The following is a 21,790-nucleotide window of genomic DNA, read 5'->3' as shown; positions in this document are numbered from 1 at the left end:
AGAGCTTTAATTACAGGGCAGATGCCATGACATTCTTAATGGCAGCAAGACAATCACAAGTTAGTTTGAGTTTGATGTTCTTATAATGGAATACAGTGTTCATTTTGATTTTCTTTGCATTAACCAGAACATTCATTAGTCTTCTGGCTTATCCAGGTGGTCTTCAGGAAACTGTTAAAAATGCAGCAATTTTCTCTTCACACATACACACTATTATTCTCTGTATGTACTGCGTTGTGTTGTCTGTTCGCACTTGTTTGTTTGTGTTGCACTTGTGTTTTGTATGCACTGTCTATGTTGCACCATGGTCCTGGAGGACCATAGAGATGGGTCTGGTCGCGTGTAGCTAAAAATAACATTACAGTGGTGCACCAACATTGGTAGTGAAGGAAAGTGTTCTATTAGCCATCGCTTGCTGTTCTCCATTAGAACACTGTTACGCCAACAAATAGAACTGAGTTAGGTTTGATGAGGACTGATGCCAAACTGGACCCTTTTCAACAGTTTACATGTAGCCAGTCCAGATGTGTCAGCATGATCAGTAGACCCCTGTGAGCACTGCATCTATTTTTATTTGCAAACTGAGATGGATCTTTACTGAGAAGATATTTGTTGCTTTTGCGAGATGCTGAGCTACAATCCACTAACAAGGCTTCATTACAACCTTAATCACCAGTAGATAAAAATATATTATATTCCTTAGGACATATAAAAGTTTGTGTAAAATATGACTTGTATTTGATGTTATGTAGCATTTCACCTTAAAATTAACAGCTTCAAAATCTTATTGATGCTTCACTGACATGAAATTCTCGCTGTTGTTGGTACTTTGAGCTCAGCACACCAGAAACTATGTAACTATGGTGAAGTGAGAAGGACAGCAATCACAAGAACTGCATAACGCTGCGTAACCCGAGTCACATTTACATATTCATGTAAAATCTTGTAATACTGCCCAACCACATCCTGCCCAGCCACATGCTACTTTCACTGACGGTTATGTATCTCACAGCTTGTCAGAAAATGCATGTGTAAAGCATCTCCTTTAGGGGTAGCTCATAGCACATTACACTTTCTGACCATAGGGGGAGCCCAAGAGCAAAAAAAAGGTAATTCTAGCACGACTGAAGTAAACTCAACAAAATAATGGGTACAGAGATTAGGAAAAGGGGATCCCCCCTCAGATAATGCCTTCTTTGTCAATTAAATCAGCTTTACAGCAGATTGGATTCTAGGCAGAATGGTATGATGTGCAAATTTAGGTTATTAGTTACACCACTCTCTACACCACTCTGTTCATGTTCTGCACCACTCTTTTCCCGAACACCGCACTAAGGACAGATTCTGGGCTTGTTTGGGAGAGGGACTTACTCAGAAAATACCCTTAGCTAGTTTGTAGGGGCTAGAACCCAACAGATACCTCTAATCTTAGATACTTACTACTGAATAGAAAAGTCAGTATGGAGACACACAATATTTGGCACTACGCTGTGCCCAAGTACAGCGTAGAAGGAGTGGGTCTTCAGTCTGCATTTGAAGACAGTAAGAGACTCTGTTTGGACCTCCAGGGGAAGTTCGGTGCCAGAACAGAAAAAAGCCTGGATGCTTGTCTTCCGTGGATCTTAAGGGATGGTGGGTCAAGCTGAGTAATTTTTAAAGCTTGAAGGGCTCTTGGTACAGATCTTGGTACAGACCATGGCCATCATGTATGGAAGGGCTGGTCCATTCTTGGCTTTGTAGGCCAGGGTCAGGATTTTGAATCAGATGCGGGCAGCGTCTACAAGGAAGCCAGTGAAGAGAACGCAGCAGAAGAGTTACATGGTTGAACACAACCTGTGAAGATGGTTTGCTTTCACTGTTTGCTTTTATAAGAAGAATTTTATTCAAACCATGGATCAATCACATAATAATAATAATAAGGCCCCAGATCCAAATGGCCTGACAACACAGGTGATAAAGAGCGGTGCTCCATAACTAGCATCTGAGATAGTAAAATGTTTCAGAGGCTGCTTCATGTTTTGGAAAATGTATATAAATATTCTGGTCTCAAAAACATCTAGAGCCTCAGATTTAGACCAGTTGCTGTCTAAATGGTCTAAATGTAAGAAAAGCTTGTCGTAGGACAACTGAAAGAGGTTCAGAGGATGCAAACTATAAAAATACCACACTGCGGATGAATTTCTTCTTACAGAATAACGCTATGCAGCACTTTTCAATCATATTGCACAATCTGTACTGTGCTGACTGGACTCCAGACTTTGCAGTGTTTCCTCTGGAGCGCTGGTGATATTTGCTGCAACCCTGCAAGGCACAGAACAGAAAGGGAGGCTGTGTTATGCAAGTGCCATGGAAAAGGAAATGAAAGCATTTTGAGAACAAGCCAGGTTTGACCCAATAGTTTAACAAAGTAAACATCTGTAGATCATTTTTACGGGGCTAAAGTGCCCAAAATATCTGTTCTTGTGAATGTATACAGTAGCAACAGGCATATATGACTTAAGTATGACTCAAATGTTCTCCATAAGATTCCAACAGTCCCAGATCCACCAAAGGTAGCACCTTCCTCTCTCTCAAGGTTCATTGTTTTCTTACACTGTGTACATTAGACATGGTTCTGGTTTCACAGTGCAGTTTAGAGAATGCACCCTAGCCCTGGGCAATATGATACTTTATCGTATTGTGATGAATTTTGATATTGTGCAACACAATATGCTTTTCTAAACATATTGAGGATGTTGTTAGTGCTTAATAAACACTAATCAGCTGCTAGTTTCAATACAAACAGTGTAATAATCACTACACTTCACACTGACTGGTTTGTACAAGGGTGTGCGCCTGATGTTGATGTGTTGTCAATTTCCCACCTCGTTTGGGCAGACCAAATTTCGGTCCTTTGGTCTGGACCGTGGTCTGAGGCATCTTTCACACAAGCTGTTTTGGTTCGGCCCAAACTGAAAAGTCTGACGACCACGACCAAACAAGGCTGGTGTGCACTAGGCACCAAGAGCCCTTCGAGCTTCAAGTACGGCTCGGCTCGACCCGCCATCCCTCAAAATCCGCGGAAGACAAGCGCCCAGGCTTTTTTCTGTCCTGGCACCAAAGTGGTGGAACGAGCTGCCCCTGGGTGTCCGAATGGCCGAGTCTCTCACTGTCTTCAAACGCAGACTGAAGACCCTCCTCTTCAGAGAATACTTGGACGAATAGTTCTATGGTCACCTTATTGTCTTGTGTTTAGCAATGTCTAAGATTAGAGGTATCTTTGAACTATCAGTCTATTCTAACTAGGAAAGGGTTTTCTTGGGTAAATAGCAAAGTACTTTGTAAGTCGCTCTGGATAAGAGCGTCTGCTAAATGCCGTAAATGTAAATGTAAATGTAAATGTAGGGTTGGGTATACAGTCACACTGTCTCAAAGTATTACCACAGTATACAGTATTTACATGGCTTCTGTGTCAACTCAACCTGCCTTATGCTAAAAACAAACAAACAAAAAAAAAGTATGTGAACAAGCATAATTTTATAGTTGTCATTCAATAAGTGTTAAACCGTCAGTCTGACAACAACTGTTACTGTTAAACTGCTCTGAATCAGGAGAGAAAAGCTAGCTAGTTAGCTAGCATTAGCTTTGTTAGTTAGCTAGCTACCACAGAACAAATTCAAGTCTGGCAGACTGAAAGATCCCTTATAAACGTTTAGACGAAAATGACTCCGACCAAGCAACTCCTGTTGAAAGGACAGAGAGCTAAAATTAAAAAAATAATAATTTCTTCATGGTTTTGGATCTGTAGCCCTCTCAGCTAGCCTTTGCTGAGTTAGCTCAGCTAGCTACAGCTGCACCCAGGATCAGGCAGCCCAGTGCAGCTGCTGTTGATTAGCTAACTGCTAAGATGAAGACACAATGTGCTGAGAATAAAAACTTGTGTCTGAGAGCAAAGTGGAGCAACTGGTGTTAGGAGTCAGGAAAATTAAGGTACAAAAAGTATAGAAAATTGAAACTTGTGCTAGCTAAGCTAAGCTAACTTAGCGCTAGCTAAGTTAGCCTGTACGCTAATCACCACAGCACAGCACAGCACAGGCCGAGCTCCAGCTGACTGAGGCATCAATCACACCTGTTTAGAGGATGAAGCCTCATACCGGAGAGCACAAAGTCCAGAAAAATGGTCATAGGAGTGTTTTCCACTGGTTTTAGGCACACTTGGTATCGAGGCTGGCTTGGTGGTCATTTTTTTCCCACCTGTTTTCTGAACGTGACATTAATATTCAGCCACCCTGTGGCTCTCTTAAAAACAAATGGGGAAATGAGCTTATTTGGCCGTGTACTAGAAAGACCCAGGACAGAAAATCTGACCCATCAGACATTTTTATATTCCCTCAACATTCTGAAATACTGCGGTATACGATATGGCCGTTATACCGCCCAGCCCTTGTATGCATCCTTAGAGAGGCTGTAGGCAGTGGCGGTTTTAGGGGGAGGCCGAGGGGGCACAGTGCCCCTCAATTAGGCGTGACTCTCCTCAACTTCTGCTAACACAGCGACAAAGCAGCGAGTACGTAAAATGCTTTGCCATGTTCATATAATCCTGCTTTGTTAGCTATAATTAGAATAGCTTTTTTGAGAATGTGTTACATATTAAGTCATTTATATACGAGGTGTTTAACGTTCAGCTAGCTAGAGTGATACTTTATTGATCCCAAAGGAAATTAAGGCTAAGCTAAAGCAGGAATCCCTTCACAGAGGCCCTGAAAAAGGAAATGTGATATTTCGCACTTCTTCCAAAAATAGAAAGTCAGATAGAGCCAGGTGACGAGAGTGAATATAAAAACTCAGTATAAACTGGCCCCTCTGACATAACCACTGGCCCTAGACTGCACCCCCCTAAGTTGACATGGTCTAGAACCGCCACTACATGTGGTTCAAATACAGACCACATACTGGATCTATACAGTACCCGTCAAAAGGTTGGATATTAAATTCAGTGTTTTTTCATTATTATAAATATTTCTGCATTGCAGATTAATACTAAAGTCATCCAAACTAGAAACTAGAAAAACATTTCAAATGATTTAATAAACAAAATGTTAAACAAGCCAGAATATGTTTCTTTCAGTTTTACTTTTTTATTCTTATTTTTTTACCTTTATTTTAAACATTTAATGTTGTTCCTTTTTTATATATTTTTACTCTTATTTTTTTTAAACTTTTTTTTAAACATTTAATGTAGTTTGTTAAATTTTTGATCTTCATTCTTTAAATGGATCATTCATTGCAGTTCCTTTTTTCCCTTTTTTTACTCTAATTTCTTTAACTTTATTTTAAACATTTAATAATTGCATTTATAATGCAATGTTACTTTTTTAAGCTTCTTTGTTTAACTCTATCTTTTAATGAAGTTCCTTTTTTACTCTTTTTTTACTTTTCTTTCTTTCACATTTAAGTTTAACTTTCACCGTTCCTTTTTTATGTTTATACCCGTTCTTTAACTTTATTTTAAACGTTTAATGCAGTTTAATGCAATGTTACTTTTTAAAGCTACTTTGTTTAACTTTATCTTTTAATGAAGTTCCTTTTTTTTTCTTTCTTTCTTTAACTTTCACATTTAATGCCATTCTTTTTTTACGCCCGTTCTTTAACTTTATTTTAAACATTCACTGCAACGTGTTTGGCAGCTTTACCAATCACATACATAGAAATGTGCACTGAGCAGAACTAGCACTGCTTTGACAGGAACGGCTGGTGAAGCAAGGCGTTTTGGCAAGTTCGCCAACCCACATGCTCCTGTTTGTTTGTTTTCCTGCTTCTCCTGAGTTCCTCATTTGTATGCACCCTCTTGTCTCCCTCTAGTTTAGTTTCCCTGCCACAAGCTTCTGGTTTTATCCCCGTGCTCCTCGCTGCTGCGCCCTCTTGTTACGCCTCTGGCCCATGGGCTGTACCGCAAAGCAGGACTTCAGGGTTAGCAAGATGACTTCCAGTTAAACTCTGGCTTGTTTGTACCAACTTTTTGCTCCGTGGCAGGTAAAGTTGAAGTTAACCCAGTTACACAGTGGGTGTATCAAATCTGCAAAGGGTGTCACCCTGCAGGGGGCAGTGGTGGCTCAGCGTCGGGCTATTGATAACAGGGTTGTGGCTTTGATTCCCGGGCTTAGCAAGTTGCTGCTGTTGGGCCCTTGAGCAAGGCCCTTTACCCTCTCTGCTCCCACTGCTTTGTGTGTGTGTGCCCATACTTCACTAGTGTGTGTCTGTGTTCACTACCACAGATGGGTTAAATGCAGAGGACACATTTCGCTGTACATAGTACAGTGACAAATACGTACACCTTTACCTTGTTTCTATTGTCTGCATAATAAATAATAAAAAATGTAGGGAGAAAACCGCAGTGTAACCACATTTACTGTAAACCTCAAATATGTGGTTGGTATGTGTGTGTCAGTGCATGCATCACATTATTAATTATTAATAGTACAATAATACATATTAAATAAATATAATGAATACATTAAGACATACATATTTTTGACTAAACAAATAAATAAAAAACACAAACATTAAAAATGTTCACATTTTTATTTATATAAATATTTTTGTCAGGGAGCTTGTCTTTTCTGACTGCTTTTTCTGTGTATTAAGCATGAGAAATTATGTTAATTATATGTTTACTTTACACATCAGAATCCTAATCCTAAAGGCCTCTCAGAACAGACAGAGATAGGTTCCTCATGCTCATGGTCACATGATCATTATCACCAGCAGCAGCAGCAGCAGCAGGATCATCCAGGACATTCAATCATTTGGAAGTCCGTTTTCTGTACACACTTGGCTGCAGTCACTGTATTGCACACCTATGAGTCACTGTAACTAGTGAGTCATAAGTTACCTCATGTGTAATGCTGCCTGGCTCCAGCAGTCCCATGGTGTGGCCCTCAACGGAAATCATTACGCACATGACACTATTAGCGTTAACGCCTACATCGCCTACCTCCACATGTACTAGCCTTCTACCAAAGGCTTGCAGATGCGGGAACCACCTAGGCCAGACGGAGCATCCCCAGCTATGCCATCCAAGACCATTTCTTCTGCTACAGAGCATTTAGGGGGGTGGAAGGTGCATTTACTATTCAATGGTGTTTTTAAAATGTACATTTTTTTTATCATTATAACATGGTGCTCTTGGGGGGCCCCTGGTGCTGTTGGGGCCCTAAGCAGCTGCGTAATTTGAGTATGCCTTGGGCCAGCTCTGATGCCGGTCCCCAGCCTCGCACAACCCTGCACACCAGCTGACGTTTACCCAGCTAATGTTACCTTGCTAATAGCATTTAGCATTTACCTAGCATAACATTTTGAATTATGACATTTTGATAATTTAGCCAATACTGAGAGCTGGTCCGAACATATGATCCATATTTTATGAGTCTCTGCAGCTCAGCGCAAAGCCACAAGACCCTGCAGTTCCTTATTTAACCGCTAGATGGTGGCGCATTTCATCTTGAGAGACAATCCAGGCACATTACAGAAGCCCTGCACATTACAGTCTACCTGTCCACCATGAGGACAGGTGGACTGTAATTTTGCAATAGGAACAGCAGCGTAGTGCATAATGAATTCTGGGATATTTGGCTGTGACAAGTCCACACAAGTCACGTCCTGCTGCATCCTCGATATCACAGGCGGAACAGCACAACATCCAAGCATGTGGACTTTACTTGGCTAGATGAGTTTTTGAATGGAGCAGTACTTGGGCTGCAACTGATGACATTTCACAAGAACGCAGACTGGGAATTGTGGAGAGGAGTGTCGCTACGAGCATGATGTGATACATGCTTTAAACACTAGTAAAGTTATTAATATGCTCTGAAATTAAAGCCAGTGTGCATGGTATGCATCCATTGCTATGTGTTATAGTTTGTGTATGATCTGTATGTCTATAATTCCCTCTGGTTAACACATTATTAATGGGCAAACATCAGAAAAAGTGAGAACACTGTTAATTAAATTCAGCTTAAAATGCCAAAAGTGCCACAAAAGCAACCAAAATGGAAAAGGGAAACCGGCTCTGGCATTGGTCTGTCTGGAAAGGTTAGTGTGGCATCCAGCTCTGCCCTTGATCAGTATAGAGGGTATGCGTTGACATCACGTTCCCGCTGAAACACAAACCCTTTAGTCGGATCGCCAGCGATCATCTTCTCAAGTTAAGGCAGCAATGTGCAATGTCCGACTAACTGAGGCTCATATCACACCCGTTTAGAGGATAAAGCCTCATATCTGAGAGCAAATGGTCGAGTGAGTGGTCTTGGGACTGTTTTCAGGCTTACCTAGTAGGGGTAGGTAATCACGCTATCACGCTTTTGTGATACTGGCATTTACACTGAACTCTGGGTGACGTCACATGCATTGACAATCAGTCAAATGAGCTGAAAGCATTGGCCCCAATAATTCCTCCAGATTATTGGAAAGGTGTGAAGATGTTTGGAACTTAAGGAAAGAGTAAAAAATGTTACTTTCAATGGAAGCCCATGTGCCAAGAGTCATTTGGAGCATTTCTACTGGTCCATTCTTCTGGAAAGGTTGATACAATGTAATGAACAGCTGCCAGATTCGCATTAGGCCAGAGATGTTGAGAAACAGCACAATTGGAGACAGCAACAATATCCTGCATATTACCAGGGGTGTCAAGTAACGAAGTACAAATACTTTGTTACCTTACTTACCTTACACATTTTTCACACAATTATCTGTCTTTTCTATTTTTTTTTTTTTTTTTTACATTTAAAAAATAGCCACGTTACTCCTATTTAATTTCTGTTTGTTTTCATTCTGGCATTTGCACCTGCATGTGTCACGTCACACTCCAGCAAGCACACAGCAGATGTATGTACCCTAGTATGAAGATGTTCATGGCAGAGACTCAAGAGAACTCGAGTGAAATGTCCCAAATAAGCTAAGACTTTTTACACCATAACAATACTTATAGGCAACTGCTCATCATACTTTCCGCTCCATGAAACACATGTTAATGCTCATTAGTGCATAGAGATGCTCTTTAATATATCTGATGTTACTAAAATGCATTTATTTTCAATGAGCAGATATGCAGCTGAAACAGGCAGCCTAGTGCATCACGATAATTTTCAACATGAACATTTTAATATAACATTATAGTCATTATGGCTTTCAGAAAAAAATTTTTTTAGGAAGGTGGGGTAGTGCACTATAGGCCCCTGTGGTGTGGCCTAAGCTTTTGGGCTTTGTTTTCCTTCCATTACTTTTACTTTTATACTGTAAGTAGTTTTGAAACCAGTACTTTTACACTTTTACTTAAGTAAAAAGCTTTAGTTGATACTTTAAACCCTAGCATCTACACTTCTACCTGAGTAATGAAGGTCGATACTTTTGACTATATTGCAGTGCCATTAATGAAAGCTAAATCTGTTCTGGGAAACTAGCCAGCAGTTCACTCCCATATATACACATGCGCACACACACACAAACACAGGCAGACAGAGAAAGAGAGAGAGAGAGAAATGTGACCTATACAGACAGCAGAAGTATGGACCAGCATAATGCTTCTTGAGCTACGGAGGACTGTCCCAAACTATGCTGGGAAAAGTGTGTTATGCCAGTACCCAGTCATGTGACAGGAAGTTGTGGTTCGTGTTACGAGGACCCTCCTCTTCAGCTCAGCTCACCAAGCCCAAAGTGAGATTCAGAGGTTGAGCAATGGGCAGAATATGACTCAGGACAGGCCATGTTAAGGACCGTCAAGATGCTGAAAGTAGCTGCTGCTGTCGTGCTTTTACTTCATGTTTCTCTCTGCTTTGCACAGTCAGGTATGCTGCTTCTGTCTCTTTCAGATTAGAACTGATGTTGTCTTAGCTGAAGAGGAGACACACATGTGTCTGTGTTGTTGCTTTATAGACCAGTGGTTTATTGGAGGGGCTTTATTTGAAACTGGGGTTTATTGGAGGGACCTAATGAGGGACGACCAACAATGAGAACTAAACCCAAAGGTCAGTTTTGTCTGCTGTGTTCTATAGTAATGCATCCTCATTCCCTTGCATAGGTTGGACATTCTTGATCTACAGCACTCATAGGGACAGATGCCTGGGAGACAACCTGCAAGAGCTGGACGTGTGTGACCCTCAGAACCCGAGACAGCAGTTCCGCTGGACCTCAGAGAATCGCATCTTCAACGTTGCTGAGAAGAAATGCCTCGGCACTGGGAGCAAGAGTGAGGGCAGTAAACTGCAGTGGTATATCTGTGATGCCAACAGTGACCTTCAGAAGTGGGAGTGCCAGAGCAACTCGCTGTTCGGCCTGAAGAACGAGTCTCTTTACTTGTCCTTTGAGGGAGACTCTTATCTGCTGACACTGTCCAGAAACCCAGGAGAGAAGGGCAAGTGGACAATTCATGGGACAAAGATCAGCCTTTGCTCTCAACCATATGAAGGTATCTGTGCTGGTGTCTTAATGGAGCCTTGAAATGAACAGCAAAGTCACTGTTTCTAATAAAAACTGCATGGTTAATTATAGTTAGTAAGCGAGCTAACAATCTTGGACACTTACTTACTTTAACTTACTACATTATTAAATTACAAATCCTACAGGTTCACTAAAATGCCATAATTCTATTGAATTTGGGAATAAACCCAAATTCTCCACTTTTAAGGGAAACTGCATTAAAACACTTACCCTAAAATATCTAAGATGTAAACTTCCTGTCTAATTCCACAGAAATCTACGCACTTAAGGGAAATGCCTTTGGACGCCCCTGTCATTTTCCATTCCATTACAATAATAAATGGTACGCAGACTGCACAGCTGAAGGCCGCTCATCCAACCTTCCATGGTGTGCAATAGAAAGGGAATACGAACCAAATCAGCTCTGGGGTTACTGCCCGACTCAGCAAATCGGTATGTGCTGTCATTTTGCTGTATGATTACAAAACAAAATAGTTCATATCTCTGCTGCCTAATGAAAAACATGCCTCTCAGTTTTTATTTTTTTCCATGGTTTGAACCCTGTAGCTGCTTCTGAACACTCTCTATACACATTCTGGATGAATGGACTAATAGAAATCCTTTTGCATTCAAAGTTAAGCATATTTTTGCCTTCTCCAGTAAAGTCATCATTTTTCATTGGACAGTGGCGATATGCTATATACTGTAGCGCTTGATACTGTTTGGTCTAATTATAACATATGTACCAAAACCAATGAGCGGATTTTCGTTTTGAAGTCTCGTTAATGGGCTGTTTATGTTGGTGTGCATTTTAGACTGACATTTAAATGTCAAAATGTTATCAATCTGATTGGCTGCCCTGTATCATTACTCCTTCGCGAAACACTGCTGAAATGACGCTCACATGAGTGGGCGGGGCTAAGCTGATGGATATGGAAGGACATCAAAACCGGCCTAGTTTTCATATATGGACTGTATGAACCGTTCATTTCTTGGACCCTTTAAAAGCCTTGGTGATGCATTTCCTGTTTTGTTTTCATCTTTTTACATTTGTTTAAAAGAGGTTAGATTGGCAGACAAACTTACCCTAACAATAGAATTTCAACATTTAGGCCATGAAGAGCAGCATATCTGCTATATCAGATTTTTCTGCTGCAAAGGTAACGTGCAGAGAAATGCATTTTGAGACATTTTGATTGGATCTGACCATTAAAAATCTTGATTTTTGCAGTTTTTGGACTAGGTTTAGTGGGGGAATTTTATATGTATAGACTATTTTCATGTCATTTGTCTTAGTTTTACCACATGTTGTTATGTCTGTGAAATAGGAGCAGACATATCGTGACTTTGTTATCTTGAAACAATGGGGGTCTATCAACTTCACCCCAGCCTCACCAGGGGCTAAAAAAACAGCATTATCAGCATATGGACATCAAAGGCGATGAAAACCAGTGCGCTTCGGCAAATGGACATCAGGACCAGCTCATTCAAAGTTTGAATGTCACGTAATGCCCGGTCAGCGTGTATTTGTGGGGTATAAAAAGTGTCACTGACACTGTACTGGAAGGTTTCGGTCAGACGCAGTTCTGAAGCCGGCATTAAGTTTACTGCAGGTGTATTTATCCACATTCCTAAGGCTGACTGATCCAGCTGACTATTTAAGCGCAAAGAAGCAAAAGCGACTACCACAGCTTAGTCCCTGTATAGTAAACCAGACCTTCGAATACAGTAATATACAGATTTTCTGTACATTCTTTCAACCTTTCCTGAAGAATGGGCCAATAGAAATGCTCCAATTCTGGTAGTTGTCCCTTACAATGAGTTAGAATTTCATGATTAATAGATCAACAGAGTAAAATAAAATCTGAGAAGTGCGTCTCCATTGCTGCTACTCTGGGCCTGGCACACTGCTACTGCGCTATGTAACTTTGGTGAAGAGGACAGAAAAAATGCTTGCGACAACTGTGAACTTATACGTATAATCATAAGTCATATCCATGTGTGTAAAATCCTGTAATATCACTCTACAACCTCAGTCCACATGCTTCTTTTACATTGAGTGACAGTGATGTATCTCTTAGCTTGTCCGGAAATGCATGTGTAAAGAACGCAGTTAGAAAGATAGCAGTGGCTCAAAGCGTGAGTTACAATACCTGACCGTAGGAGGAGACCAGATGCAATAAATACCTATTCTTGCATGACAAAGGCTTTTTCCTTATCCTGTAAAGTTACTATTTTGGTGAAACCAGGTTTTTGTGTGACAGAGGTTTCTGCTCCAAAAGTTTTGCTTCAAAAACGTCTGTTCACAGAATGCTAATTCATTCTTTTCATGGTCAGCCCAACAGCTCTGGAGGAAGAACCCTCTGACAGACGTTTATTACCAGGTGAATGAAGAGTCTGCATTGACCTGGTATCAGGCCAGGAAGAGCTGTCAGCAGCAGGGGGGAGACCTGCTGAGCATCACTGAGCTTCATGAGCAGACCTTCATATCAGGTACTGTCCCCTCCCCCCTAGTTCCTCAGTGAAATATGCCAGAGGTTCAGATGTTGGAGACACGGAAAGGTCAGCAATGTGCCATTGAATAGGGATGCTCAACTGACTTAGGGGAGTAATGTAATGCCACTATATGTACAGTTGTCTGCAAAAGTTTGACCCCATTGCAAACTGGAGTTACAGGAACAGCTCTATCAATGCTGTGTGAAGCTGTGTGAAGTTGTGGAACTGGTCTTTCGTAAAGTAGCCACTGCAAACACATATATTGTTTGCATTAAATGAAAAGTTAGCGCACCCGGATATTGATGACAGGGTTGTGGGTTCGATACTTGGGCTCGGCAAGCTGCCACTGATGGGCACTTGAGCAAGGCCCTTGAGACCCACTCTGTTTTGAGTCCAACTCAAATGGTGATTATAGCTGTCCTGCCATTGATTACAGTTAGTTACAGTAAGGTTACATTCGGTAAGGTTAGTTGGTTAAACACTGGACTGAGGCATAGCTGTGGTGTTTAAGGAGGTGGGGCCGTGCTAACTGGTCTTTCACAGATGACAAAACTGAAAGTACTTTGTGTTCGGTACCATTTTGGAGATATTATGTGGTCAAGGCTGTTTTGTAGACAACTCAGACTATTCTCTTATCATTCACCTCCTTTAATAGGTGAAATGGTATGATTGTGATTTGTCTTTGAAGGTAGATAATGCTAACATTATGTCTATACATTGTTTTGGATTGGCTACTCTAGTAACCACTCTGACAGGGTTCTTCACTTTAGGACTGCAATGATGCACTTGTGGGGCAGTGGTGGCTCAGCAATTAGAGCTCTGGGCTATTGACAGGGTTGTGGTTTCAATACCCGGGTTCGGCTTGCTGTCACTGTTGGGCCCTTTACAAGGCCCTTCCAGCAAAGGCTGCCCACCGCTCGGGGCATGTGTCCACACTGTCTACTGTGTGCGTTTCACTGGTGTGTATGTGTGTGTTCACACATGGTGGGGGATGCACAGGTTGAAGGCAGCCATGATAGCATTGCAACTGTTTGTGGTCCAGTCATGATGATTTGGTGGATTTAATAGTTTTGTTAGTAGATGACAGGTCCCTGACATGCTTGTTGGGTTTGTTGTGGGGTGGTATCCTTTCACTTTGCTTCAACTTTCTCTATTGTTAGTTTTATTGCTTTCTATTGCTTTCCAAAGCCTCTAGATATTATGTAAGTTTGTTGCCTTCTCCGCTCACTGTCACAAGACCTACAAAATGGCGCTTTAAACAGATGTGATTGGTTTAAGGGACCACTTGCTAACACATAGCTAACAGTACAGGTTAGTGTTGACATAGCCAGATTGACAGAGCCAAAGAAATGACATCGATAATGCTCATGAAAAAAGGTTTCGTCCTGTGTCTGTGGTAGGGAAGGGTAAGGGAAGGCTTTCTACTAGATTCTGAAGCATTGCATTGAAGATCTGATTGCATTCAGCAACAACAGTGTTGGTGAGGTCACGATATAGAATGATCAGCACCCCAGCTCATCCCCAATATGTCCCAAAAGTATTGGGTGGAGCTTCATCATTGCAGAGAACGCAGTTCCACAGTTCCACTGCTTCACAGCTGAGTTATGTGGGGCTTTATACCCCTCTAGGCCATGCGTGACACTGGGCTATTGTGGCTTTTGTGTTGCGATTGTGTGTGGGGATTTGGATAGAAATATATAAGAATATGAATTGCTTAGTGTGCTATGAAACTACCATGCCATAATGGAAGTCATGAAAACCTAGAACTTGCAGAATGATACTTTAATATACATACTTTTACAACTATAACATTGTTTCTGTATTTAGATGTGTGTTTGGGATTCATTTCCTGTTTATTCTGAGCAATGCTTTTGTACATAGTTCCCAATTGATATATGATAAAAAAAAGAAAATATAATTATAATTAACATTAGATCTATTTTAATTTACTAAAGTATTAATTAACATATCATGATCAAATGGCAAAATCATCAAATTTACCTTCTGACAAACACCTAGGGTTGACTCAGAAGACAGGTCCAGTCTTGTGGACAGGGCTGAACAGTTTAGATACTTCAAGTGGATGGCGGTGGGTCAATGGACAACCTTTACGTTATCTGAAATGGCTCGGTGGTGAGTTTTTAATGAACATTTTAATACATCAAATATAAAATGTCCAAAATGTCCACATCATTTTATACTATTTCTATCCATTTTGTTTTAATGTGTTTGATCTGTGGTCTCTTTAATTAACTCGTTTTTCCTTGGAAAAGGACAACCGTCTTCTCTACCAGGCCACAGCTGTGGAGTGCTGAGTCAGCTTTATGGCTCTGAATGGTCCACTGCTGTTTGTTCTGAGAGACACGGATATATCTGCCAAAAAGGCCTCCCCACTCCCACTGTTCCACCAGGTAATCAGTGTGTCTTCTTCATAAAACCCTCTTGACATCATGTATGTTTTACCAGGGATTTCAATGGTGTTTTATGTCCACTGTTGTCCAGTTGTGCACACAGGTTCCTGCTACAGCCCGTGGATCCCTTACTCAGGACACTGCTACTTACTCAATCGCACAAAGACAACTTGGCTGGAGGCAAGACATGCCTGTTGGCATGAAGGTGGAGATCTGCTGAGCGTTCTCAGTGTAGAAGAGCAAAGCTTCACCATCTCACAGCTTGGATACAGTGAGTTCCAGTGCACTTGCTACTTCATAAAAATTGATGATGGATTCAAATTAAACACTGCTGTAAGTAGCAGGCTTGCTCTGCATGCCTGGACTTTCTGAAGACTTGAATATCCACCTGAAATTGCATCTGGAATGTAATATTCAAAAGTAGCTCACATCTTTTGTAATGGTTGTCTCTTCCAACTTTCCCAGCAAAGACAGATGAGCTGTGGATCGGTTTTAATGACCTCAAGACTTCAATGCTATTTGAGTGGAGTGATGACTCTCATGTCCCGTTTGCCTTGTGGGATAAGAATGAGCCGAGCCACAATGCTGACCCAAAGGAGCACTGTGTTTCAATGAGAGGAGAGGTAACGTAACAGTTCTCATTATTATAGCTTTTGCCTCCCACATGACAAGCCCCACAAGGCATTAGTCTTACCTACCTACAACAGCTAATCCTTAAACAGCAACACAAATAACCCACTGCGGTTCCGTTCTCGGCCCACTGTTCTTTCATAATTTACATGCTCCACCTTAGTCGCAACATTTTCCTACATGGTTGTCATTCACATGTAAACAATACCATGGTCTGAACTAGCCTAATTAACTGCCCACAACGATGTCTGTAATTTTGGGAGACTCCTTCCATCCTCAAACACTATAATGGCCTTATTATGGTTTCCCAGCACTATGAACCTAAACCATTCTGCTTCTTCTTCTTCTTCTTTTACTTCTTCCTCTTTTTCTTTTTATTCTTCTCAATACTAAAACCTAAATTCTGTTTAGGCTACTCTACAGATACTGTCTAAAGTTAAGTCTAGGGTCCATGTTGTCAGCACGTTGTTGTGTTTCTATTCTAGGAGGGAAAGTGGGCTGATCAAATCTGTCAGAATAAGTATGGATTCATCTGCAAGAAGAAAAAACACACAAATCCATCCACTAGCGACACTGTTGTTACAAGTCCAGGCTGCAAACCTGTACGTATTCTTCTAAATGTATTTGTTAGTCCTACTACGGTTTGCTGATGGATATTTTTTCTATTGGAATGTTGTTTTATAGGCATGTATGTTCCATTAATAGCTACCTCATTTTTGTTTCTGGCTATTTTAGGGTTGGATCAGGTTTGACTCCCACTGCTATCTAGCAGGATCAGAGACTAAAACCTTTGAAGAGGCCAAGCAGACGTGTGAAGAAACTGGTTCTTATTTGGCTGACATTACAAACAGGTCAGAAGTCTGTGTTTCATTGGAATGGCAGTGTGAAACAGACAATAAATGGATGGAAATGCATTTGTTTTAACATATTTGAGAAGTAATGTTAAAGTGAGTGATGGTCTCCTGCAGAAACCATGATGCTGCTAGAGTTAATGCACATAACTTGGTTTGACAGACAGCCAGACCAGTGCTCTGTCAACACTTCCTGTTAGTCCAGACTCAGTCCTGTGATACCACTGGCCTTTTTCATCAGTTCATGTTTAGGGACGTTTGCCTGGACATACTAATACAGACTGTTGAGTTCTGTTTTCAGTCTGCGCCTACACCCTTATCTTGTATACGCCGACACCTTTATCTTGTATATGCCTACACCCTTATCTGCTCATTCGTTGTTTCTTTTGAAATCAAGGGTTTTAAAAAGACTTTATTTTGCTTTTGTTGGATTAACTGTCTCTGCTGTACAGGTCTGCTAGATTTTTGGAGCATTGGTGTGACAAAAGTATTGGAGCACCATCATTCCAGAGGGGAGGGTTAACCCCAGCTGTTGAAAGAAAATATCGAATCACTTTCTTTCTCAGGAGGATTGGGTGTTGAATTTCTTTTCTTAATAAATTGTTCCTTCAGGGTCTCGGAATGGAGGAATTGATTAACTGCAACACAACTGGGTAGTTAGCTAAATCGTTCTTCATGTATCTCTGATTCTGTTTATTTTTCTGTTCATTTCAGGGTTGAAAATGCCTTTCTGGTCAGTCTAATTGGGGCAGGACCAGATAAGCACTACTGGATTGGACTGTCTAACGAAGAGGACCTGCATGTTTTTGAATGGACAACCACTAACAAGGTTTTGTTCACACACTTTAATGCTGGAATGCCAGGTAAGTCATAGTGATACAATGTGTTGTTCTTATGAAATTATGTTTTTATAAAGCAGAGAAATGAACCTAGAAATGTGTTCCCTCACTGCTGTCTTACAAATCCAGGGGGGAAGCAAGGTTGCGTTGCCATTACCACGGGAATACTTGCTGGCTTATGGGATGTACTAAGCTGCACTAATGCAGAGAAATACATCTGCAAGCAGAGAGCTGAGGGGGCGACCACAACTCCTGCCCCACCAATCACTCCTGCTCCCAGCTGTAGTGAAGGCTGGAATCCAGTGCCAGACAGAGATTTCTGTTTTAAGGTATTTCTGATGAATTAATGAGCTGTGAATCCTGAATTGCTGTCAAGGGTGTGCAGTATCAGTATCAGTCGTTGTGGAGAAAGAACAGAACTTGGAGAACAGCTGAAATTGAAGTGTTAAAGTATTGTGACTAAACAACTGCAAGCGAACAATATGGTGAATGAATGGAAATTGGTCATTTGTCTTACTTGTTGCTGGTTCTCTTTGCTGAAGTTGTTTAATGCAGAACGAGGAGCAAAGAAGACGTGGTTTGAGGCTCTGGACTACTGCAGAGAACTTGGGGGTGATCTGCTCAGCATCCATGGCCCTTCTTATTTTGAAGAGCACCACTTGTAAGATTACAATGAATGAATCTAAATACAATCATGTACTCTATTATTATTATTATTATTATTATTATTATTATTATTATTATTATTTTTATTATAAAAACTCATCATTGATTAGTAACATAAAAAAGTGAACAAGATGGAAGCAGCTGTTTGAATGTGACGACATAGTGCAGCATAGTGCAGGAAAGTTTGGCCAATTGGAGAACGTAAAATTTACAGACTTCCCTACAAAAAACAGTTAAAGTGAACATAATAAATTAGCTGCAATCCAAATAACAGTTCAGTTATGTTACACTATAAGGCCAAATGTTTGTGGACACCCCTTCTAATGAATGCATTCAGCTACTTTAAGTTGCAGTCATTGCTGAGACACATGTGCAAAGGCACAGACGTACACACACACACACACACACACACACACACACACACACACACACACACACACACACACAGCTTGTTTAGTCCCTGTAGAGAAGTATTGCCAGTAGAATGTGATCAAAATGTACAAGAAAGCTTTCCCTGGACATTAGAGACAGTTACTCCAACAGAAGCAGGATACACTCTTTTGTTTTATTCCCTTGAGGAATACATAAATAAAATAGTCAGTTACCATAAAAAAATTCCCTATTTCAAAGGACGCTGTTCAGTTCTCTTGGTGTGTCCGACAGGCAATAACTCTCAATAATGTGTGTGAATCATCAATACAGTTCTTTAGAACCTTTCAGAATATTTGGTTAACTTGGGAACTTTTTACAAACTTTGTACAAGACCATATAAATATATATATATATATATATATATATATATATATATATATATATATATATATATATATATATATATATATATATATGTACACACATCTACTAGGGCTGGATCAGAATAACAGTAATAATGCATATTGCTGTATTTAAAATGTTGACAGTATCTCAAAACGAGGACAATATTTTTAGAAATATGACATGTATCATATTTCTGTTCTGTGTCTGTTTAGTCCGCTGCCTAAAAGGCTCATTTCCCCATGTGCATTTCTGAAAGTTAGAGTGGTGGTGCTGTGGGAGCTCACTGATTAGTGATGTTACACTCAAAAAAAAAAAGGGGGGGGGGATAAAAAGCATGGGAAAAGAGAATGCAAGCAAACCTGGATTAACCAGTTGACTAAATGTACCTGAAACCAGTCAAAAACAAGTCTAAGAACATTCACTCGACTGTTCTCTGAGATATGAGGATTTATCCTCCAAACATGCAAAGCTAGCTAGCTAAGCAAGGGTTAGCTTGGAGAGTGGGTTACAGATCCAAAACCACAATAAATAAAATTAGTTGCAACTGTAGAAGCAAAAACTGAGATGAAATCAGTGTGAAATCCCAGACGCATTTTAAAAGGTGCACGTATTTGTCACTGTACACTGTACAGCGAAATGTGTCCTCCGCATTTAACCTATCTGGTAGTGAACACACACTCACATGCACACATGTGTTAGGGGCAGTGAGTACACACACACACCCAGAGCGGTGGGCAGCCAACTCCAGCGCCCGGGGAGCAGAGAGGGTAAAGGGCCTTGTTCAAGGGCCCAACAGTGGCAGCTTGCCGAGCCCGGGAATCGAACCCACAACCCTGTTATCGATATCCCGGCGCTCTAACCGCTGAGCCACCACTGCCCCTTCAGCCACCACTGCCCCTTCAGCCACCACTGCCCCTTCTGAGATCCCAAAAAGAGCATTTTTGGGAAAACAAAACATTTTCAGGAAAGAGAGGACGTATGGTAACTCTAGGTAAATCAGGCAGAAGATGCACTAATGCACATGGGCGAAAACAGAGGAATAGACCAAAATGGCTCCCGACTGCTTCACTGGGCTGTACTGAAGGTTTATTAGGAAAATCAGATTACATGTTAGGCAGTAATCCACCTAGGAGTTTAAAGCATTCACAATTTTTTATTTTTTTTTACAGTATACCAATCGCTTGGATTGGCTACAGCATCCAGGACCCCTCGGTTGGTTACACATGGAGCGACGGTTCCTCTGTGAGTCTGGTTTGAAGAGTAATCAGCTCTTCTGAAATGATTGTTAGTGGGCTTATGTGAGCAGTGTGGTGACATAATTCAACGTTGGTTTCTTCTCTCTCAGTCCTCCTATGAAATCTGGGATGATGGGGAACCCAACAATTTAAACAACATGGAAAAATGTGCTGCAACTACTGATAGTCATTGGATCAGCAATGATTTTGGACGATGGAGTGACTTGCAGTGTGAAGACAGACAAGACTGGTTTTGTGAGATTCAAAAAGGTACAATATGTAAAACTGTTTATTTGGTGAGCTTGAGTGAACATTTCTGAAGCACCACTGCAGGGCAACGTTTAGGGCTTGTACATCAGCCTGTGTCATCAGTCAAAAATTGCCATTATTTATGCTATGGACACACGTTGAAAACATTATGAACAGTATTTAGTATCAGCCAGCACTACAATAAGCGTTATCTCCATCTCTAAGAATCCTAAAACAGGGTCACAAACATTGCAAAAACATAGAAAATACAGGCTGCAATTATGTCTGTGATTTGATTTCCTTGGTCTGGCTGAAGCAGAAAATCAGTTGTTGTTGCATTTTAGTTTCGGTGCATTTAGCATTCAGACTCTCATGCCTTAGATCTGGATAGTATTCGGACTTACAATGCACTCGTCACTACAATGCGTCCTCAATGTGTCCAGATGAGATCCAATTTTATGTTGGAATGGCTTTTGAAGAATGGTCAGGGTTCCACAACGGGGTGGACCGGCTCCATCAGAAAATTACTAGAACGTAGTCTGTAGCACTGCCAGCTTTGGTTGATCATCAGAGAGCTACCACACCATGTGGGAGACTGGGGTTTGATTCCTGGTCTGGGTGACTATGCTGTGCTACACCAATAAAAGTCCTTGGGCAAGACTCCGAACACTACATTGGCCCACCTCTGTAATATAAGTAACCTTGTAGGTCGCTCTGGATAAGAGCATCAGCTAAATGCCATAAATGTAAATGTAAATCTAGAACAGAATAGAGTAGAAGCTGTATTGTCGTTATACATTGACAACAGAATTGCATGCGGTCCTATCAATGCAAACATCTGTAAACATCAGTAAAGTGCAAGGAGTTGAAAGTGCTAATGAACATAAATAAATAAATAAATAAATAAATAGTGTAACACCCCCCCCCCAAAAAAAAAAAAAAAAAAAAAAAATATATATATATATATATATATATATATATATATATATATACAAATATATAGATCCATTTATATAAAGTCATATACAAATGTTTGGATGTTTCATGATTTGTGTGTCAATGTAAAAGCACACATCCTCTACAGGAGATCACTATTAATATGATATTATTTCTGCATGTTTTGGAGCACAGTTTCTTTGTCTTTGTTGAAATGAACCTATTGGGGAGAAAATGTGCAAAATGTG

At 40.7% G+C, this 21,790-nt stretch overlaps 1 protein-coding gene across 1 annotated transcript in view; it reads left to right on the top strand.

Moving 5' to 3' along the window:
* The first annotated feature begins 9,585 nt into the window (after nucleotides 1–9,585).
* LOC140562465 (macrophage mannose receptor 1-like) overlaps nucleotides 9,586–21,790 on the top strand; it is a 31,501-nt gene continuing 19,296 nt past the window's right edge. The window contains exons 1-15 of the mRNA XM_072688132.1: nucleotides 9,586–9,821; nucleotides 10,055–10,441; nucleotides 10,726–10,905; nucleotides 12,790–12,945; nucleotides 14,968–15,081; nucleotides 15,222–15,359; nucleotides 15,451–15,630; nucleotides 15,825–15,982; nucleotides 16,475–16,591; nucleotides 16,725–16,840; nucleotides 17,555–17,703; nucleotides 17,809–18,008; nucleotides 18,222–18,340; nucleotides 20,292–20,364; nucleotides 20,468–20,627. Coding sequence (XP_072544233.1) covers nucleotides 9,740–9,821; nucleotides 10,055–10,441; nucleotides 10,726–10,905; nucleotides 12,790–12,945; nucleotides 14,968–15,081; nucleotides 15,222–15,359; nucleotides 15,451–15,630; nucleotides 15,825–15,982; nucleotides 16,475–16,591; nucleotides 16,725–16,840; nucleotides 17,555–17,703; nucleotides 17,809–18,008; nucleotides 18,222–18,340; nucleotides 20,292–20,364; nucleotides 20,468–20,627 — 2,329 coding nt within the window. The 5' untranslated portion in view covers nucleotides 9,586–9,739. The remainder of the gene's footprint in view (nucleotides 9,822–10,054; nucleotides 10,442–10,725; nucleotides 10,906–12,789; nucleotides 12,946–14,967; nucleotides 15,082–15,221; nucleotides 15,360–15,450; nucleotides 15,631–15,824; nucleotides 15,983–16,474; nucleotides 16,592–16,724; nucleotides 16,841–17,554; nucleotides 17,704–17,808; nucleotides 18,009–18,221; nucleotides 18,341–20,291; nucleotides 20,365–20,467; nucleotides 20,628–21,790) is intronic.

This window comes from Salminus brasiliensis, chromosome 9 (assembly GCF_030463535.1).
Source record: "Salminus brasiliensis chromosome 9, fSalBra1.hap2, whole genome shotgun sequence".
NCBI lineage: Eukaryota > Metazoa > Chordata > Actinopteri > Characiformes > Bryconidae > Salminus > Salminus brasiliensis.
The sequence above is the reverse complement of the archived record's forward strand: the minus strand, read 5'-3'. Positions and strand labels throughout refer to the sequence as shown.